The following is a 15,766-nucleotide window of genomic DNA, read 5'->3' as shown; positions in this document are numbered from 1 at the left end:
CCCTTTCCTACCTTTTCTAGAGAGCTATGATGGCCAGATACGGCCTTGAGAGGGGTTGGAGCAGGTTTGTGACACAGGCTGCTGAGGACACCTAGATGAACTACAGGTGGTAGGTGAGTCTTATACTTCCTTGTGGCAGAGGAGAAGCAGATATGGAAGAAGGAGGGGAGGTCAGCGGAGCTGTGCAGTGCTGGCTAGGACCAGGGGTGCCTGGATGAAGCAGTTACATTTAAATGGTTAGCAGGGAAATGTAAATGGATAAAGATGGCTGTGGGAGTGAGCATGCACACACATAGACGAACACACACATACACATACAGACACACACACATATATACACACACATACACACACAGACACACATTTACACATACATACATTTACACACACATGCACATACATATGCACATACATACACATACACACATATACACACACATACATATACAGACACACAGACATACCTACACACATATACACATACAGATACACACATATACATACACATAAAACACACATATAGACAAATACACACATATACACACATACAAATGTACACACACATAAGCACACACACACTGACACACAGTATACACACAGACATAAGCATACACACAGACACAGATACACACACAGACACACACACCAATAGACAATAGTGCGCTTACCTCCCAGTGTTACTAAATACCTGTCTTCTAGGAGCAAAGGTTGAACCCAGGGCTGGGAAAGAACAAACTGCCAGAGAAACGTGCTCAAGAAACGCAAAGCTGCTAGAGAGTGCTCCTGGTGGTGAAATCCGGGCTTATTTGAACACCTCACTAGAAGCAGCTATGGCACTAAATGAACTGAAGCAGAAGCCCAAGCCATGTCAGCAGAGGAATAAGCAAGTATGGGAGAGTGGACTCTCTCCTACGGGAGACCCACCTGTCAGGGTAGGAGGGAACTGCTGCCTGTGGTCCTAGATACTCACTTTACATCGCCACTCCAGAAACATTTCCGTTATGGAGAACAATACAGACACCCTCTGGTTAGGTGCTCCAGCCAACACACACTGGAGTATTGTGTGCATGGCCAGCACTCTGCAGCAGCATTAGGGAGCAGGTGAGAAAAAGCCTGCAGATATCCAGTGCAGACGCCACTTTTAAAATCCATTTCTTCTAGGGTTGACGGAACCCAAGGATGTGAAGCCGACTACACACCAGGTCTGTGTGTGGAGAAACTCTGTCTTACAGTTTCTGAAGCTCTTTCAAAAACAAAGAATGTATGGGAAGGGCTGGCTGTTGTGTACCTGGGACTGCAGAGTTAAGTGTAAGGTGTCTCTCACCCTCTATGGAGCTTCGTTGCTAAGGACCATATGACATTAGCAGAAAGTCCTCTCTTGGTCAGTCCAGAATGACATGGGACAACATATCTGACAGCAGAGCGACCTTGCCAAGCAGTGCATGCTGGAGCCTTTCTTAGGGAACATTTGGTACTTTAAGGCTCTAGGCTGGATGGTGTAGAGGAAGCCAGACACCAGCTTTTGTGTACAAATTCATTGTGGATTGATCCAGAACCATCCCCAAGCCCCAGAGATCTGCTGTATTCTGGCAGTATCTTTGCAGCAGCTGTAGCTTTAGCCCCCAGTCCAGGAAAGCCAAGAGACCACTAGGACTGAGACAAGAGACAGTCTGAGCATCCACACCATTCCCACAATTCTAGGAGGGCAAGAGTGAGCCAGGGAAGCTGCCCACAGAGGACCCTGGTCCTGGAGCCCTACTTGATTTCAAGTTCTAGCATCATGGTCAGGAAACCAGACTTCCAGGTTGCCTCTGCCTTCCCAGGACCAGCCCACCAAACCTGGAGAAGGAGCCAGGGTAAGCAGTGTTTTCTCCCTGGACTGGTAGCCACGGAGCACCTGTGGAGTCTCCCAAACCTCAAGGCCCTTCACCTGAGTGCAGGAACACAGGCAGGACTGGGCAGGATATAACCTGAGCAGCTTAGCCTATAGAAGAAGCGTTTGTACCACTCTATGGCAGGCCTCAAGACAAGCAGCCTTTGGGTCACCTTAAACGTAGTAGAAAGGCACTTGAACCAGCTGGGCTCCACAGGAGCAGATCTGTCATTAGTCTCCAGCACCCCAGCAAACCCAGGGACAAAATTGGTGCCAAGAAATAGCATGCAGGGTATGAGCTGCTTCTCGGCATCCCTCCTCCCCAACCTGCATCTGTCCCTTCAACTGCTCTGCCTGACCCCAACCAGACATAAGTAGACCCCAAACAGGAGCAGGAACTATAGGTTCCACGCTGCCTGGAAAAGTGGCAGAATCCAACACAGCCTTGAGTCCTAGAGGACTACTCATCGCTCTGGGGAGCACCACATACTGCAGAGCACACACATCAACAGGTGCTTCCCCATCGCTTTCAACGCACCTGCATCTCCGTGGCAGAGGACCAACCAGAGTGTGCCCCACAAGGGAGACTCGCCAGCTTCGTGGCCCGCGACGTGCTGGGCACACGGCTACCACTCACTCCAGGCCGCAACAGTAAATATACAGGAGTTTTAAAATAATACAAAAACTATTTTTTATTGTTTTTAAAAGCCAGCACAGTGGCTTTTGGCATAACTATCAATTTCTAATACAAAACTGGATTAAATAAATATCATCCAATGTATAAATAGACCATGAGACAATTCTGAAGATAAAAAGAGAACTTCTCTGTAAATTAAAAAATTAACTTTGAATTTTCTCAGTGGTGCTGAAGAACAATCACTATGGCATTTTAGAACCTGTCAAATATACAAATCTCGATTCAATACAAAAGTCTTCATGCCGTAAGCATTACACATAGAAAAGATTTAAATAGCACGATTTTTTGATTACTGCCTATTGCTCCTGACACACTAACAGGTCTATACCACTGAGTCCATACAAAGAATGACCACAGTGCCATTGCAGGTAGAGTGTGAAATGGAATATATGTTCAGCAAACCGTGAGCATGCGTGGAGAGAGGCCGGTCAGAGGCAGCAGTGGCCAGCCATCACGCTGCCATAATTCCCATGAATTATGTAGTTCCAATTCATAAACAGCAAAGAGGATGCAGCCAGATTTCAAGTTATTTTACTAGGATAAGGTTTAAAAAACAAAAACAGGTTAAGTGAGACTAAATCAGGCTACCGTGGACAGCTATTTTGAAGTTTTCTTTTACTTGGCATTGGGTTTGGTTTTGTCTTTTGAGACAGGGTGTCAGGTAGCCCAGGCTAGCCCAGAGCATTCTAGAAGTTCACCACCTCCATTTCCCAAATGTTGGGGTTACAAGTGTTTGTAAACACGAAAGTGTTGCAACCCACTGAAGACTTTGCTCTAAATGATAAGGGTTTTACCCACATCCCATGAGTATAAACCAAGTGCAGAAATAGAAGGAGCTATGGTTCACCCTCGCCCTGTGCATGGCTAAAGCATTAGCACAGCAGCACCAGGCCTGGGGGTTACTCTCGGTGGAAGGCTTGGGTGGGTAAGGGGAGGGGTTTTTAAACTAGCTTGAGAGAAACCCCTTATGCAAAGGGGCATGAGATATCCCTGGGCAGAGAACCCAAGAGTAGATCTACGGATACATACTCCCTCATAAAACACTACATACATACATCTGTGTGAAGCCATTTAGGTTGGAGAATGAGTCTTACTGAGTAAAAACACCTCTCAGAAGACAGTCCACAGAACCAAAAGCTGTTCTCTAAAATCTGGACTACACAGCTGTGCTACTCACTGGTACTCATGAGAATTTAGAGGAACTGAATTCAGATTTCCCTGCAAATGGCGTGCGGGGCATACACTGTTCTGGTGCACACTGCCCACCATATTGGCACCTCATTATGGAAGCAACTTCCGAGGAGCCTCTCTAACTCCTAAGGGCTGCTACTGTGCTCCCTCACTTCCTCATGCTGCTATGGAAGCACCGTCAGCATCGACAAGGGCTTTAGGAGACCTTGCTGGGTGTGAGGAGCACGGCATCTGTTCCCACTGCCTGGCACCTTCATCTACGTCTGTCCGTGCCAGAGCCTTCTGCTCCGCTGGTCGCCTGAGACACAGTCATCCTATGACCAGCAGCAGCCTCAGGAACACGCTTAGCCTTTCTTCCCCCAACCTGGGCCTCCTCCACAGATTAAGTGGCTCCACAGAGCTAAAGGAGCAAGTGACTCAGAAAAGACTGTGCTGGCAAGGATTTGCTGTAAGGGGCCATGTCCAACTGTCACCTCAGTATGCTTCAGAGAGACACCAAGAGGATCTGCGTTCTCTGGACTTCACACAGGTAAAAGAAATATCATTACAGTTTTTGTTTTCTGCTAAGAATACCTGAATTGAATTTTATGCCCCACCCAACCAGTCCATCTGAAACATGATTCAAAACAAACAAACAAACAAACAAAAAAGCACACATACACCACATTTCCTAATGTCATTTTGCATTTAGTTATTTCAAAACAGTTTATGTTATATAGAGTTCTAAAAATACAGTTCTCTATCCTCAAAACCCTGGTTACACATGAGGCTACAAACCACTTTCCTAAAACAGCATTCGAACATTAAAATACAGAGATCAACCTGTAAACCACAGAATTCAAGTGAGTCCATCTTCTCACAACCTTGTATTCTCAAGGAATGTTCATAAAGAAGCAGCTTTGATGGAAGGAAGAAAATCAAAATACACACACGTCATATTTGCTTGCCAATAAATTGAGAAAAGACACAAAATGGGTTACTGGTAGATTTTCTTTTCTTTAGCCAAAATAAGAGCAGGCTTCAGATTGCCCTGGTCAGGTCTTACTTACACAGGTAACTGACTGCCAGTCAGCACCCTGCATTCACAACACAACCAGGAAGTAGCCAACCTCTTTACAGGGCTCCTGAAATGACATTTAATGCTGAAAGGAAAATAAATAGCCCAGATAGAGCAAAAAAAAGAAAAAATTTAAATCCAATAATTTCAATTTTGGGGATACCTGTTCACTAAAATTAATTGATATTTCTAAAATATTTTAATACAAAATTATAAAAGAAAAAGTGCATGAATAGCAGAGACTTTAAAACTCTCGCAGTTCCAATTCTGAAACCTCTGCCGCAGCCAGGTGTGCACATGGACATTCAGGGGCCTTGGGGTTTTAAGTCCAGTATCACAAGAAGTCAAGTAAGGCTTTTTTCTTCTTAAAAAAATATACAATACACAAATCAGTTTGGAAAAAAGTAATAATATTTAACAGTTCTCTGACTTAAATATTTTCACATAACAAAAGTTTTATGTCACTGTCAATATTACTTATATACAGATGACAAAAGTGAACAAAATCAAAAGATGCCCTTTCAAAATAACAGTGAAATGTCTCTCTTCAGGACTCTAGTGAGCAAGTCCACATAATATTTATAATAAAACTGCTCTCTTCTGAAACCAAGGAGGCAATGAGAGAAAATAAAGGCAATTATTTTTTTCAGAAAAAAAATAGAGCCCAGCTTTATGTTACAGTGAAAAAGATATGCATTTATTAACAGTGAACAGGACACGGGTCTGAGGTGCACCAGGGAGTGGCCGCAGATGTGCTCTGTGAGGAGAACTCCTGCTACTATTTACAACACGTACTCCTCAGCCACAGAGGCCCACGTGTCTGTCTATGTACACAGGTATTTACATATAGAACATATAAATAGCTTCAAGGGAACTGATATGAAGTGGGAACCATCTGTCTTTGGAATGCTGACGCACACACTGCTCAGCACAGGAGGATTTGGTTTGGGATGTGTCTTGTGTGGTACTGCTTGACAACACTGAACAGGTCCTTGAAACAAACACACCTCCATATGCATGAGGAGAATAGTTGCAGGGCTCTCCAGTGTCCTTAGCCTTAAAATACGGATACACTTACTGAGTGGACAGGGACAGCTACTGTCCCTTAGACAACTCTATCACTTCCTGCTCACAGGGTATGGCTTGTGCTTCTGCAGTGACCTACACCACGTGACCGGACAGATTCATCCAGCAAACTTGTGGACTTTCACGTGAGGAGCAGGTCCTCGCCTGCAGGTCAGATTCCCTCCATGGCCCTGCGGTGGCAGATCCTGTGTTCTTCTAACTAGGGATCATCAGGATCTGTGGTGGAGAGAGAACTGGTCCAGCCAACTCTCAAGGCATCAGTTATATAACTTAAGAGTGGGCCAAAAAGAACTGATTGTTACTAATTAGCAAAATGTAACAAGTGGAAAAACATCCGTGTCTGATGGCACTGCTTCTGAACTTCATGCACTACCATAGTGTGTTCTCCCGTGTTAATGTGTCTTTGCTAACACAAATCTCATCGCAATGATATTCAGATCCAGTTCATCTGCTAAGGACATACACTGGCCATGAGAAGGTAGGTGACCATGGTAGTGCCCAGTTCTGTGATTTGTAGACAATGACAACACTGCATTTGTACATTTCCCAGTTGCTTTCCCATGACTCTTTGAATGACAATGATTCTTCAAATAATTTTAGCTAAAAAATTATTGTGGTAGATTTTAACTCTTGAAATTTCAGACCAGACCCTCTCAGTGCTCTAATCTTCAGGTGGAGCTTCATGGAGGACTCTCTAGCCTCTTGTCATGCCATCAGAACACATTGGTCAGGCTCTGCCATTCGCCTGCCGCTTCCTGCACCACTTCCTCTAAGTGGAGGGTCCGTAGCTCGTCCCCATCCTGTTCCTGGACCACAGCGGCTGCCTGCAAGGTCCCTGCAAAAGAGAAGAGAAAGAAGGCCTCAGATCTCAGAAGCAGGCCAGCATGGACACTTAAACAAGAGTGTATGGAAACAGAGAAAAGAAATCTCTGGCTTGATCTGCTTTCCATCTCAGTGAAGTGAAATAAGCTGAGCCAATTAAACTGTTTGTCACCTTGAGACGGCAGCCTGTAACCCTGGGCCTCAGGCATACAGGAAGTAAGTACTATAGATTAAACTGTCTGTCACCTTGAGACGGCAGCCTGTAACCCTGGGCCTCAGGCATATAGGAAGTAAGTATATAGCCTAGGCAGAGTTTCTGTCGGTCAGAGCCACTGTGATGTGGGCACTCGCACCCCGAGGGCTACACCAACACACAACCAATGATGAGCAACTAATAACACGCATACCAGACACTTCTAACAACATGCAGCCATTGCTGGCAACAGCAATCCTCCTTCCACAGTTCAGAGTTCTACCCCTTGGGTGGCCCAGAAATGTCTGGACGCAATCGCAGTGACCACATAAAGATGACTACCTTCACTAACCAAGCCTGTTATCTTATAATGAAATGGACCTACAACACACAGCTGTAAAACTCACTGCCCACCCCAGGGCTGACTCGGACTTTAATATCACACACCCCTGCTTTGCGCATAGCTCCTGCCACCAGTGCAACCCAGCCTAAATGAGTTACTCTATTTAATAACATGCTACTGCTATGTTACTGTGAGATCCAAAAGAGGGCCTCAAGCAGGGGAGGCAGTTACTCACAACCTATATCCCAATTCTGATGGCATCCTTATCTGCAGGCCACAGAGAAGGCAGGGTTTGTGTGGCCTGGACTAAGTAGACAGAAGGAAGGCAATGGTGTCCAACACAGTCTGCAGACTGCGCTGACTCCAGGTTGATGCTGCCTCCTGACACTAAGATGGCCTCTGACCTGCACGCTACCAAAGGGGCCCCAGAGAGACTGAAGACAGCCAGCCATGCTGCTCCTGCTGCTAGGCAGAGTCTACAGAAGCACTGTCTAAAGCTGGCGACGGCGGTAAAGACTGAGGTCCCAGGACTCAGGAGGCTAGGGAAGGAAGACTGCGACCTGGAGGCTAGCCTGGACTATATTTCAACTTTGTCTCAGGGGAAGAAAGAAGGAAATGAGGAGAGGTTAAAAGGGAAGGGAGAGAAACAAGGACCAGAGAAAGGAGAGACAGCACAGGCTTCAACTCTTGTTTAGCCTCTTTTATAAAGTACAGTCCTTACAGGAACTACAATGCATGGCCACTGTAAAATGTGCTAAAGGAACACTTGGAAAATACCTAACCATCCTAACAGTGGGTTCTCAGGAACAGGTTTCTCACCCACAAAGCTGTGTGCTCGCTTCATGTGCAGTTTCATGTTGCTCTTCTGTGTGAAGCCCATGACACAGTAGTCACACCTGTAGGGCCGCTCGCCAGTGTGCTTCTTCATGTGCACTTGCAGTGCGCTCTTCTGGTTGAAGGCTTTCTCACAGAGAGTACAGTGGAATGGCCGCTCCCCTGGATGCAAATGTGAGCCACAGTCAGTGTCTTTCTCAAGACCTCACCCCTCAGCAGAGCACTCATTCCAGACAGGTCAATGCTGAGAAAGACCGCCATGGTGCCAGTCAGCAACATGTTGGCAAAGACATACCATGCTGAGACAAAATGAACCTGACTCAAGAGGTACCCAAAAAGCATCCAGAAATACAGCACACATTATTTAAACAAAATGTTTTAATATATTTTATATAAGGAAAAGACATTTGAACATGAGAATATCAAATCTACTTAAAGTATGATTTTTCTATAATCTTTAAAACACCACTCAATTACTTTCAGAAGAGTAGCACCTGAGAAAGTTGCCAAGGCTGCCATCTGCAGGGAGCTTCCCACCAGACCTCACTGTCTCCCTTGACAAGCTATGGTGGCCCTGCCTCTTGAGAGCAATCCCACAATCACTGAACCATTTTGGGTAAAGTATGGCTCCTCCCTTTTGTCCACAAGTTCTTCCACATACCCTGCCTGGTAGCCTCTTGCTGTAGTATCAGGGTCCTGCCTTCCCCACAAGGGAACAGCAGGCCTGGCAGCCTCTTACTGTAGTACCAGGGTCCTGCCTTCCCTACAAGGGAACAGCAGGGTCCAGACATTACTGCTGACTCACACTTAGGCTGGTCCTGTTCCTTCTCTTCAGTGACCACACACTGCAGATGAACCCCCCACCCTACCCCCACCTGACTACAGTGACTCCAGCCTGTTTGGTAGCAGCCTCTGGGGATGAGGGGATGACAGACGGCTCTGGCCAACTGTACAGGCTCTCAGAACATTTATTTGGCTGGGAGTAATTCATATGCATGGAAGCTAGGCTATGCCAACTTCTTAGAAAGGTCAGAAACAGCCTTTTCTCCAGAATGCCCAAGCAAAGGGCCGGTAGCTGACTCTACCGTGTAAGACTAAGCACTGGACAGCGCAGAGCGACTCAGCTGCACCAACAATCCTGAGAGCTGGAAGGTGACCAGGGACACTGCGGCATTGGCCAGGGAACAAAGAGTAGCAGCATGCTTGTCCAGCCCTGCATGCTTTAAGATCTCAGCTTATTTATCAGGACTTAAATCAGTTAAGGAGGAATGTTCTTACCTCAGCGTAAGAACACCTACAGGGAGAGCAGCCCCAGCATGCAACCCTGGCAGGACTGCACAGAGTGAGACAGCAGGGCAGGAGGGACCACCTCACTGCTCAGCTGCCCGCACACTGACATCTTTGCCAGGATGTGTGCTCAGGGCGCAGTCCCTGTCAGTCAAGCAGTATCTCTACCCCAAAATGACAACAGGGTATAATCATAACCCATCAATGCATATGAGAGGGCACGAGGCAACCACAATCAAGTTCAATGTTTTCCTGGCAAAGATCTTTAAAATGTTAAAAGTTCAACATCCATCATTCATATCGCTCTAGACGGGATAGATAGTACTGTTATCATAGAGCCCCACTAGAGGAAAAAAATGAAAAACTCAGAAGCAACATAATTTTTAAAAATCAAATGAAAACATGTTATCTATTATGTGTGTGTCTCTGAGCATTTGTGTATTTGTATGTGAGAGGTCACATAAGCATTTTGGGGGTGGATGGGACATGACAGCCTCTGGTATCATTCCTCATGAGCTGTCTGGTATTTTGATTCGTTTGTTTTTTGAGACAGGGTAATCCTGTTGGCCTGGATCTTGCTATGTAGACAAGGCTAGCGTCGAACTTACTAGAATCCACCAGCCTCTGCCTGTCCAGTGTTGAATTAAGGTTGTGGGCCATCATGTCCAGCTTCTAGGAGTCTAGGCTGCCTGAGCAGTGAGCCACGGTATCCTCCAGCCTGTGCCTCCCCAGTGAGAAAACCCCTGTGTTTCTCTCTGTGAGAAGAAGCTTGAGCAGACACATACAGTAACCACTAGCTTGTACTCAGCAGGCGGAGCACCAGTGGCCTGCAGGGCTGAAGAGGTGCCCTCCACCTGCTAACCCAAAGGAGGGAAAGTGGCCACAGCACAGAAATACTTCATGTCCCAAGTTCACAATGACAACTGCCAAATCTCAAGTGGAAAAGTTAGGCAATGTGTTAAGTTGATCAAACACTAGACAAAGTGGAACACAGGCCCTCGTGTGTACACAGTGGGTCACACAGCACACAGATACTTCTGTGCTCATGCCCCTCCTCAGCACAGCCTCCCTCACAGCGCACTGACTAGCACACCCCACCCCTACCTGTATGAATGCGGCTGTGTCGCTCCAGCTGGCTTGGTTTGGCAAATGCTTTTTCACAGGTGTCACATTTGAATACCCTGGGCTTCTGAGAGCTGAGCGAGGGACCGGCCTGGTGTGTCAGCATGTGCTCCTGGTAGAATACACAGAAACCAGCAAATGTTAGGCCCTATCAGAGGTGACAGCTCTGACAAAGCACTAGACAAGTAATCACCTTCAAGGACAACCTCACAGGTGATCTTTTGACTGGGAATTCAAGACCTGGAGTCCATCACAGTGTTGGGAAGGTCAGAAATCATGGCCTCAGCAGGCCCATGTCCAAACAAGTAGCACTCTCTCCCTCCTCAGGCTACAGTGACAGCTCAGGGAGACTGTCCCCCTAATGCAGCATACACCAGTGAGGAGCCTGATGAGGCTTCTCTGTTCCCACATTTTTAAGTCCACCTGAAAGTCAAAGTCCACAGCGAGCTCATAAACGCTTGGCCTAAAGTCCATGGAGATGGAAAGTGTTTTAGCAACTCCCAGAATACCTGTGACTCTGTGTAGGTTCTACCAATGACACAACTATACTGTACACAATTCCATAATTACACAGGTACATTTCACATCTGCTGACAGCATCCGATAACTGCTTTTGGGTGGTGTGTGATTCAACCTGTCAGTGGTTCTCCACCTATGTGATCTGGCATCCTCAGAACTATGACAGCTGCCATGCTGTGTCCTCTGAAAGCGGCCACTGAGGCTATCTTCAAAGTGATCTTGACACAATTACCCTGGTAGAGTCTTTAGGCTGCCCTAACTCTTAAAGCAGATCCAGGCAGAAGTAAACAGCTGCACTGTTTGCCCCTACATCTCAGATTCAGGAAGAACACTACTGCACCCAGATAGCCCATGAGGTGGCTCAAAGGACAAACAAGAAATAAGAAAACTATTGTTAGCCTGGATAGTGATGGTCAGGAAGTTTAGGACAGGCTTCAGAGAATAAGACTTCAGCAATGACTTCAACCCTGTGCCGTGTCCACTGTTAACACCTGACACTGACCCTTCCCTACTTCATTTGAGAGACACTTACGTATAGTGATGTGAACACCATGCCTTCAGAGGACCCCTTATTTGGGACAGTATTTGGAACCAACCAGTATTTGGGAAGGAGCACACTGTAAGTCTACAAGCCATTTCCAGAAAGGGGAGCTGCCATGACACCATTAGGCATTAGAGTGTGCAGTACCAGAGCTGCTAACTGAAGCAGATGGGTTAAGACCCAGTAACAAGCTGCATTCTTTTATCAGAGCAGTAGACTCTGCTGCACGGAGATTGAGAGGCTCCCAAAAAGGAGAGTTTTTGTCAGAGGACCAAGCATGAGTGGCTCTGACTTGTTACTACAACACTGGTGTGTCTCTTCTCTGCAGGGAGCTCCCACATTTATGCTAAGTAAGCGAAACAGAGTGTGCAAGGGACAGACTTCCTCTGTTTGGCCAGGTAGACAGAACAGAACTTGGGTGGTGGTGGCCCTCGGGAGGCATCCCCTACAGAGAGCAAAGCCCCGGAAGGATGGCAGAGCCCTCGCTGTTCACTCCTAACCCCATTACCATCAGATAATCACTTCTTCCAGGTCATTAAAAAAGGAAAATCAAGGCTCTGACAAGAGTGACTTGTTTAAGGGGGGACACAGAGAGCACTACTCAACAGTTTCTATGCCCTCTCTGCAGATGGCGTCTGTCTCTTGATAAACTTCTTTTATATCCTCAACCATGACTGCTCACTTTCCTAGAGCTCCTATGTAAAAAGCAGAGGCTTGGCAGGCATCAGCAGCAAGCATTCAGCGTCCTCTAAGCACACCTGATGAGAGTGAGAGGTAGGGAAGGAAAAAATGGAGAAAGTGTGTGCGTGCGTGCGTGCGTGCGTGTGTGTGACAGTGGAGAAAATGTATGCGAGTGTGTAAGAGCCCTTGTGTTAGGTAAGTGGGTTCGGGGCAGTTCACATCTCAGCCTCAAATGCCTACAGGGTAAGGACCAGAGCACCGTTAGTGAGGCCAACTCCATGATAAAGACGGTGGGAATGGCACCTCAGTGTCCAAGTTCCAAGAGGGCACTGAGCTTGAGCGTGAGTGTGTACAGAAAAGGTGAGACATGACTAAGCTATCTACAGACGTGTCTGCTGGAGCCTCTCCAGGAACACACAGCCAAGGTCTCCTCATTTCTGTGACTGACACAGCTGGATGAGGCCAGGTTTAGATGTACAGGAAAGTTAATGACAAGTACAGGGAACCCCATGTCACTAACTGTCCACACTCAGTCACAGGTTCTCCATCTCCCCTTCTACATTGGTGTGAAGCATCTCTGTGACTCAGAACAGTACGGATACATTTCTGTTGGCTTGGATGACACATACGTCTTCTCTCTCAGCCACAATGGGCTCTCTGCTGGCTGAGACAGCCTTGACAGCTTTGAGGACTCTCAGCTATGACAGAGAATGTCTCAGCTGTGACTTGCTGGCTATCCCCCATGGAGGCCACAGCTTTGCCCTTATCACTGGCTCTATGATGGGGCTGTGGCCATGGCAGCATCTCACAGGCTTACCCACTGCACATCTGCCTGCCTTTGCTACTCGCTTTCCTTCCACCCTTTTGTCCACAGGGCTCCCTTTAAAAGGAAAGAGCAAAGGCTGTGGATGATGGCATACATCTTTAATCCCAGCACCTGGGAGAGGCAGAGACTCATGGATCTCTGTGAATTCAAAGCCAGCCTGGTCTATAGAGAGTTCCAGGTTAACTAGGACTGTATAATGAGACTATGCCCCCCAACCCCAACCAAGGAGGGGGGGAAATCCTAGCTTGGAATTGCTTCCCAGGGTTCTGCATCCCTCTACATATATGCAAGGCTCTCCCCTAGGAATGCCCATCCTCTATCCACCACCTCTCTGTAGAGCCCTAGGTATCCCATGTGTTCACCCTGCAAGGCTGCTCCGAGGTAAACACAGAGTGAGTTAATCATTCTGTACTTCCTCGGAGAATGTTCTGTCATGCTGCAGATAACAGCCATCCTAAGTTTTTCTTCCCACAGCCTCAAACATGCTGAGAGCTTTTCACATTTCTGTCAGTGTGGTAAGTGAGACACGATAGGTTAGCAGCATTTTACACTAGAAACTGATTGTGAATTGTACGTGAATGTCCAATCTTTACACACACGCTCAGCAGGCCAATAGCCCACTGTCTACAACTTGGTACAAACATTTATATCACCATTTCTAGAAACATAGGAGACATGTGTCACTCAGTTTTTACTTTGGTTAGATGCACTGTGGACGCACAAGTGTGACTGTCCCCTGTCCCCGGGGTGTACCTTGAGGTGTGTGGCACGCTTGAAGGCCTTCCTGCAGACCCGGCAGCCGTGGATGCGCTCCTTCCCATGCACCTCCTTGCTGTGGTGCATGAGCACGGCAGCTGATGAGAAGGCACGGTCACAGTCCAGGCACTGGTGCAGAGGGCCCTCTTTTTCAGGCTGGCTGTTAGGGTTCAGCTGGGCAGAGACATCAGTCACCTGCAGAGAGTCAGGAGCACTACATGATGACAAGAGTGTGGACTGCAGGCTGACAGACAAGCAAAGTAAATGCTGTGCTGCCTAACATGGATCACCACGTCCCAGGGAAGCCTTGACTCTATGAGGTGAGAAAATACAGCTGCCTTGGAATCACTAGGACACTCATGCTAAGTACAACAGTAATGAGAGAACATGGGGATGCTACCACCATGTACTCACCATGCCTAGGCCAGCTTCCAAACTGCCCTCCTGGTCACATAAGCTGTGTGCTTAACCACAGCTCAACAACAACGAGGACCACAGAGCCCTGACATCAGGGCTGGTGAAGAGGAAATAAGGCACACATGTAAGATGTTAGATGTTCTTTTAAAATTGTGGTTTGGGCCAGCAAACTAGTTGAGCAGATAAAGATGCCTATCTCCAAGCCTGAGAACCTGAGTTCAAATTCAATCCCTGGGACCCACGTGTTGGAAGGAGAGAACTAACCTCTCCAAGCTGTCCTCTGGTTTTCATCCCATGTGCTGCTGCTCACACACATACATGCATGCATGCATGCATGCGGCACACACACACACACACACAACATACAAATACAATAAAAATGCCGTGGTTCAGATCTCCATATACTATACCTCAATAGCTATTAATGGTGTTTAATTAGCGTTGCTTGGACTAAATTAGTGTCCCTAAACTATAGAGTCCAACTAATGAGTAGGTTTCCAAGTCAATCTCGTGGGATGCCATTAGAACTTACAAAACTAGCAAAGCAGAGACTCGTAATGGACGTCAGCTTTAGAGATGAGTAATGACCCAGTAGAGAATTATAAAACTATGTATGTGACTTGTCAGCATCTTTATTACTAGTTTGTTGAATACTTTTTCAAAATACCAAAATATACAGAAATAATTCACAAAATTGTAAAGAATAAGACAGAAAAGAGAAGAAAGATACTGCAGACATGACATTATGCAATCCACATGTAAGAGAGAGTGTGTCAGTGGAAAAAGCACAAACGTGTGCTAAGGAACTCACATAAAATGCACCACTTATCAATGAAAAGGGTTTGAAACCCTGGAATAAATGCTATCTGTGTTGTTCTGCAGCAGTAGATAAAAGTCTATGTTAACAGAGAAAGGGACACGCGGGGCTGGAAGGATGGCTCAGCAGTTAAGAGCACCTCATGTTCTTGCAAAGAACCCAGGTTTAGTTCCCAGCACCCACATGGTAGCTAACAATGGTCTAATTCCAGCTCCAAAGGGTCTGATGGCCTCTTCTTGCCTCTGTAGGCACAAATAGGAAAGAGATATATGAAGGCAAACACTTACATAAACCTAATTGAGTCTTTAAAAAGAAAGAAAAGACATGACAAGCAATGAAGAATGACTAGAATGGAAGCCTGCTGCCTCACTGCTGGAAATGCAGAAACTTCCCCTGAAGAAACATGACTCAGGAGACATTGGTGTCTGGTCTGCTTCACTCTCTCTCTCTCTCCAATAACCTCTGTGCAAACAGCTCCCAAAGGAGCCAGCTGACTCAGCACACAGGAAAGCCATGACAAAGGTCTATCTACAGCTGCTCTGTTCATAACCAGCAGTGTCCTGTTACTGAAGGCCCTGAGCTTGTGGGCAGTTCTGGCTCTTACCAGTGTGTGTGCATCATTTGAGGCTGTCCTCAACCTCAGGAACAGCAAGCAGTACTAGCTTTTTCTCCACAGGCAGAAGAAATGCCCATGGCTGCAGTGC

General features: G+C 46.7%; 1 protein-coding gene across 8 annotated transcripts in view; it reads right to left on the bottom strand.

The window, feature by feature from the left end:
• Positions 1-2,547: 2,547 nt before the first annotated feature.
• Znf236 (zinc finger protein 236) overlaps positions 2,548-15,766 on the bottom strand; it is a 93,645-nt gene continuing 80,426 nt past the window's right edge. For all 8 annotated transcript variants that reach the window (XM_034517859.2, XM_076912359.1, XM_076912362.1 and 5 more), the window contains 4 exons: positions 13,826-14,023; positions 10,488-10,617; positions 8,082-8,258; positions 2,548-6,739 (listed from right to left, as the gene is read on the bottom strand). In XM_034517859.2, coding sequence (XP_034373750.1) covers positions 6,618-6,739; positions 8,082-8,258; positions 10,488-10,617; positions 13,826-14,023 — 627 coding nt within the window. In that variant the 3' untranslated portion in view covers positions 2,548-6,617. The remainder of the gene's footprint in view (positions 6,740-8,081; positions 8,259-10,487; positions 10,618-13,825; positions 14,024-15,766) is intronic.

Source organism: Arvicanthis niloticus, chromosome 14 (assembly GCF_011762505.2).
Source record: "Arvicanthis niloticus isolate mArvNil1 chromosome 14, mArvNil1.pat.X, whole genome shotgun sequence".
NCBI classification, from domain to species: Eukaryota; Metazoa; Chordata; class Mammalia; order Rodentia; family Muridae; genus Arvicanthis; species Arvicanthis niloticus.
Note: the sequence above shows the minus strand (reverse complement) of the source record. Positions and strands in the feature narration are given on the sequence as shown.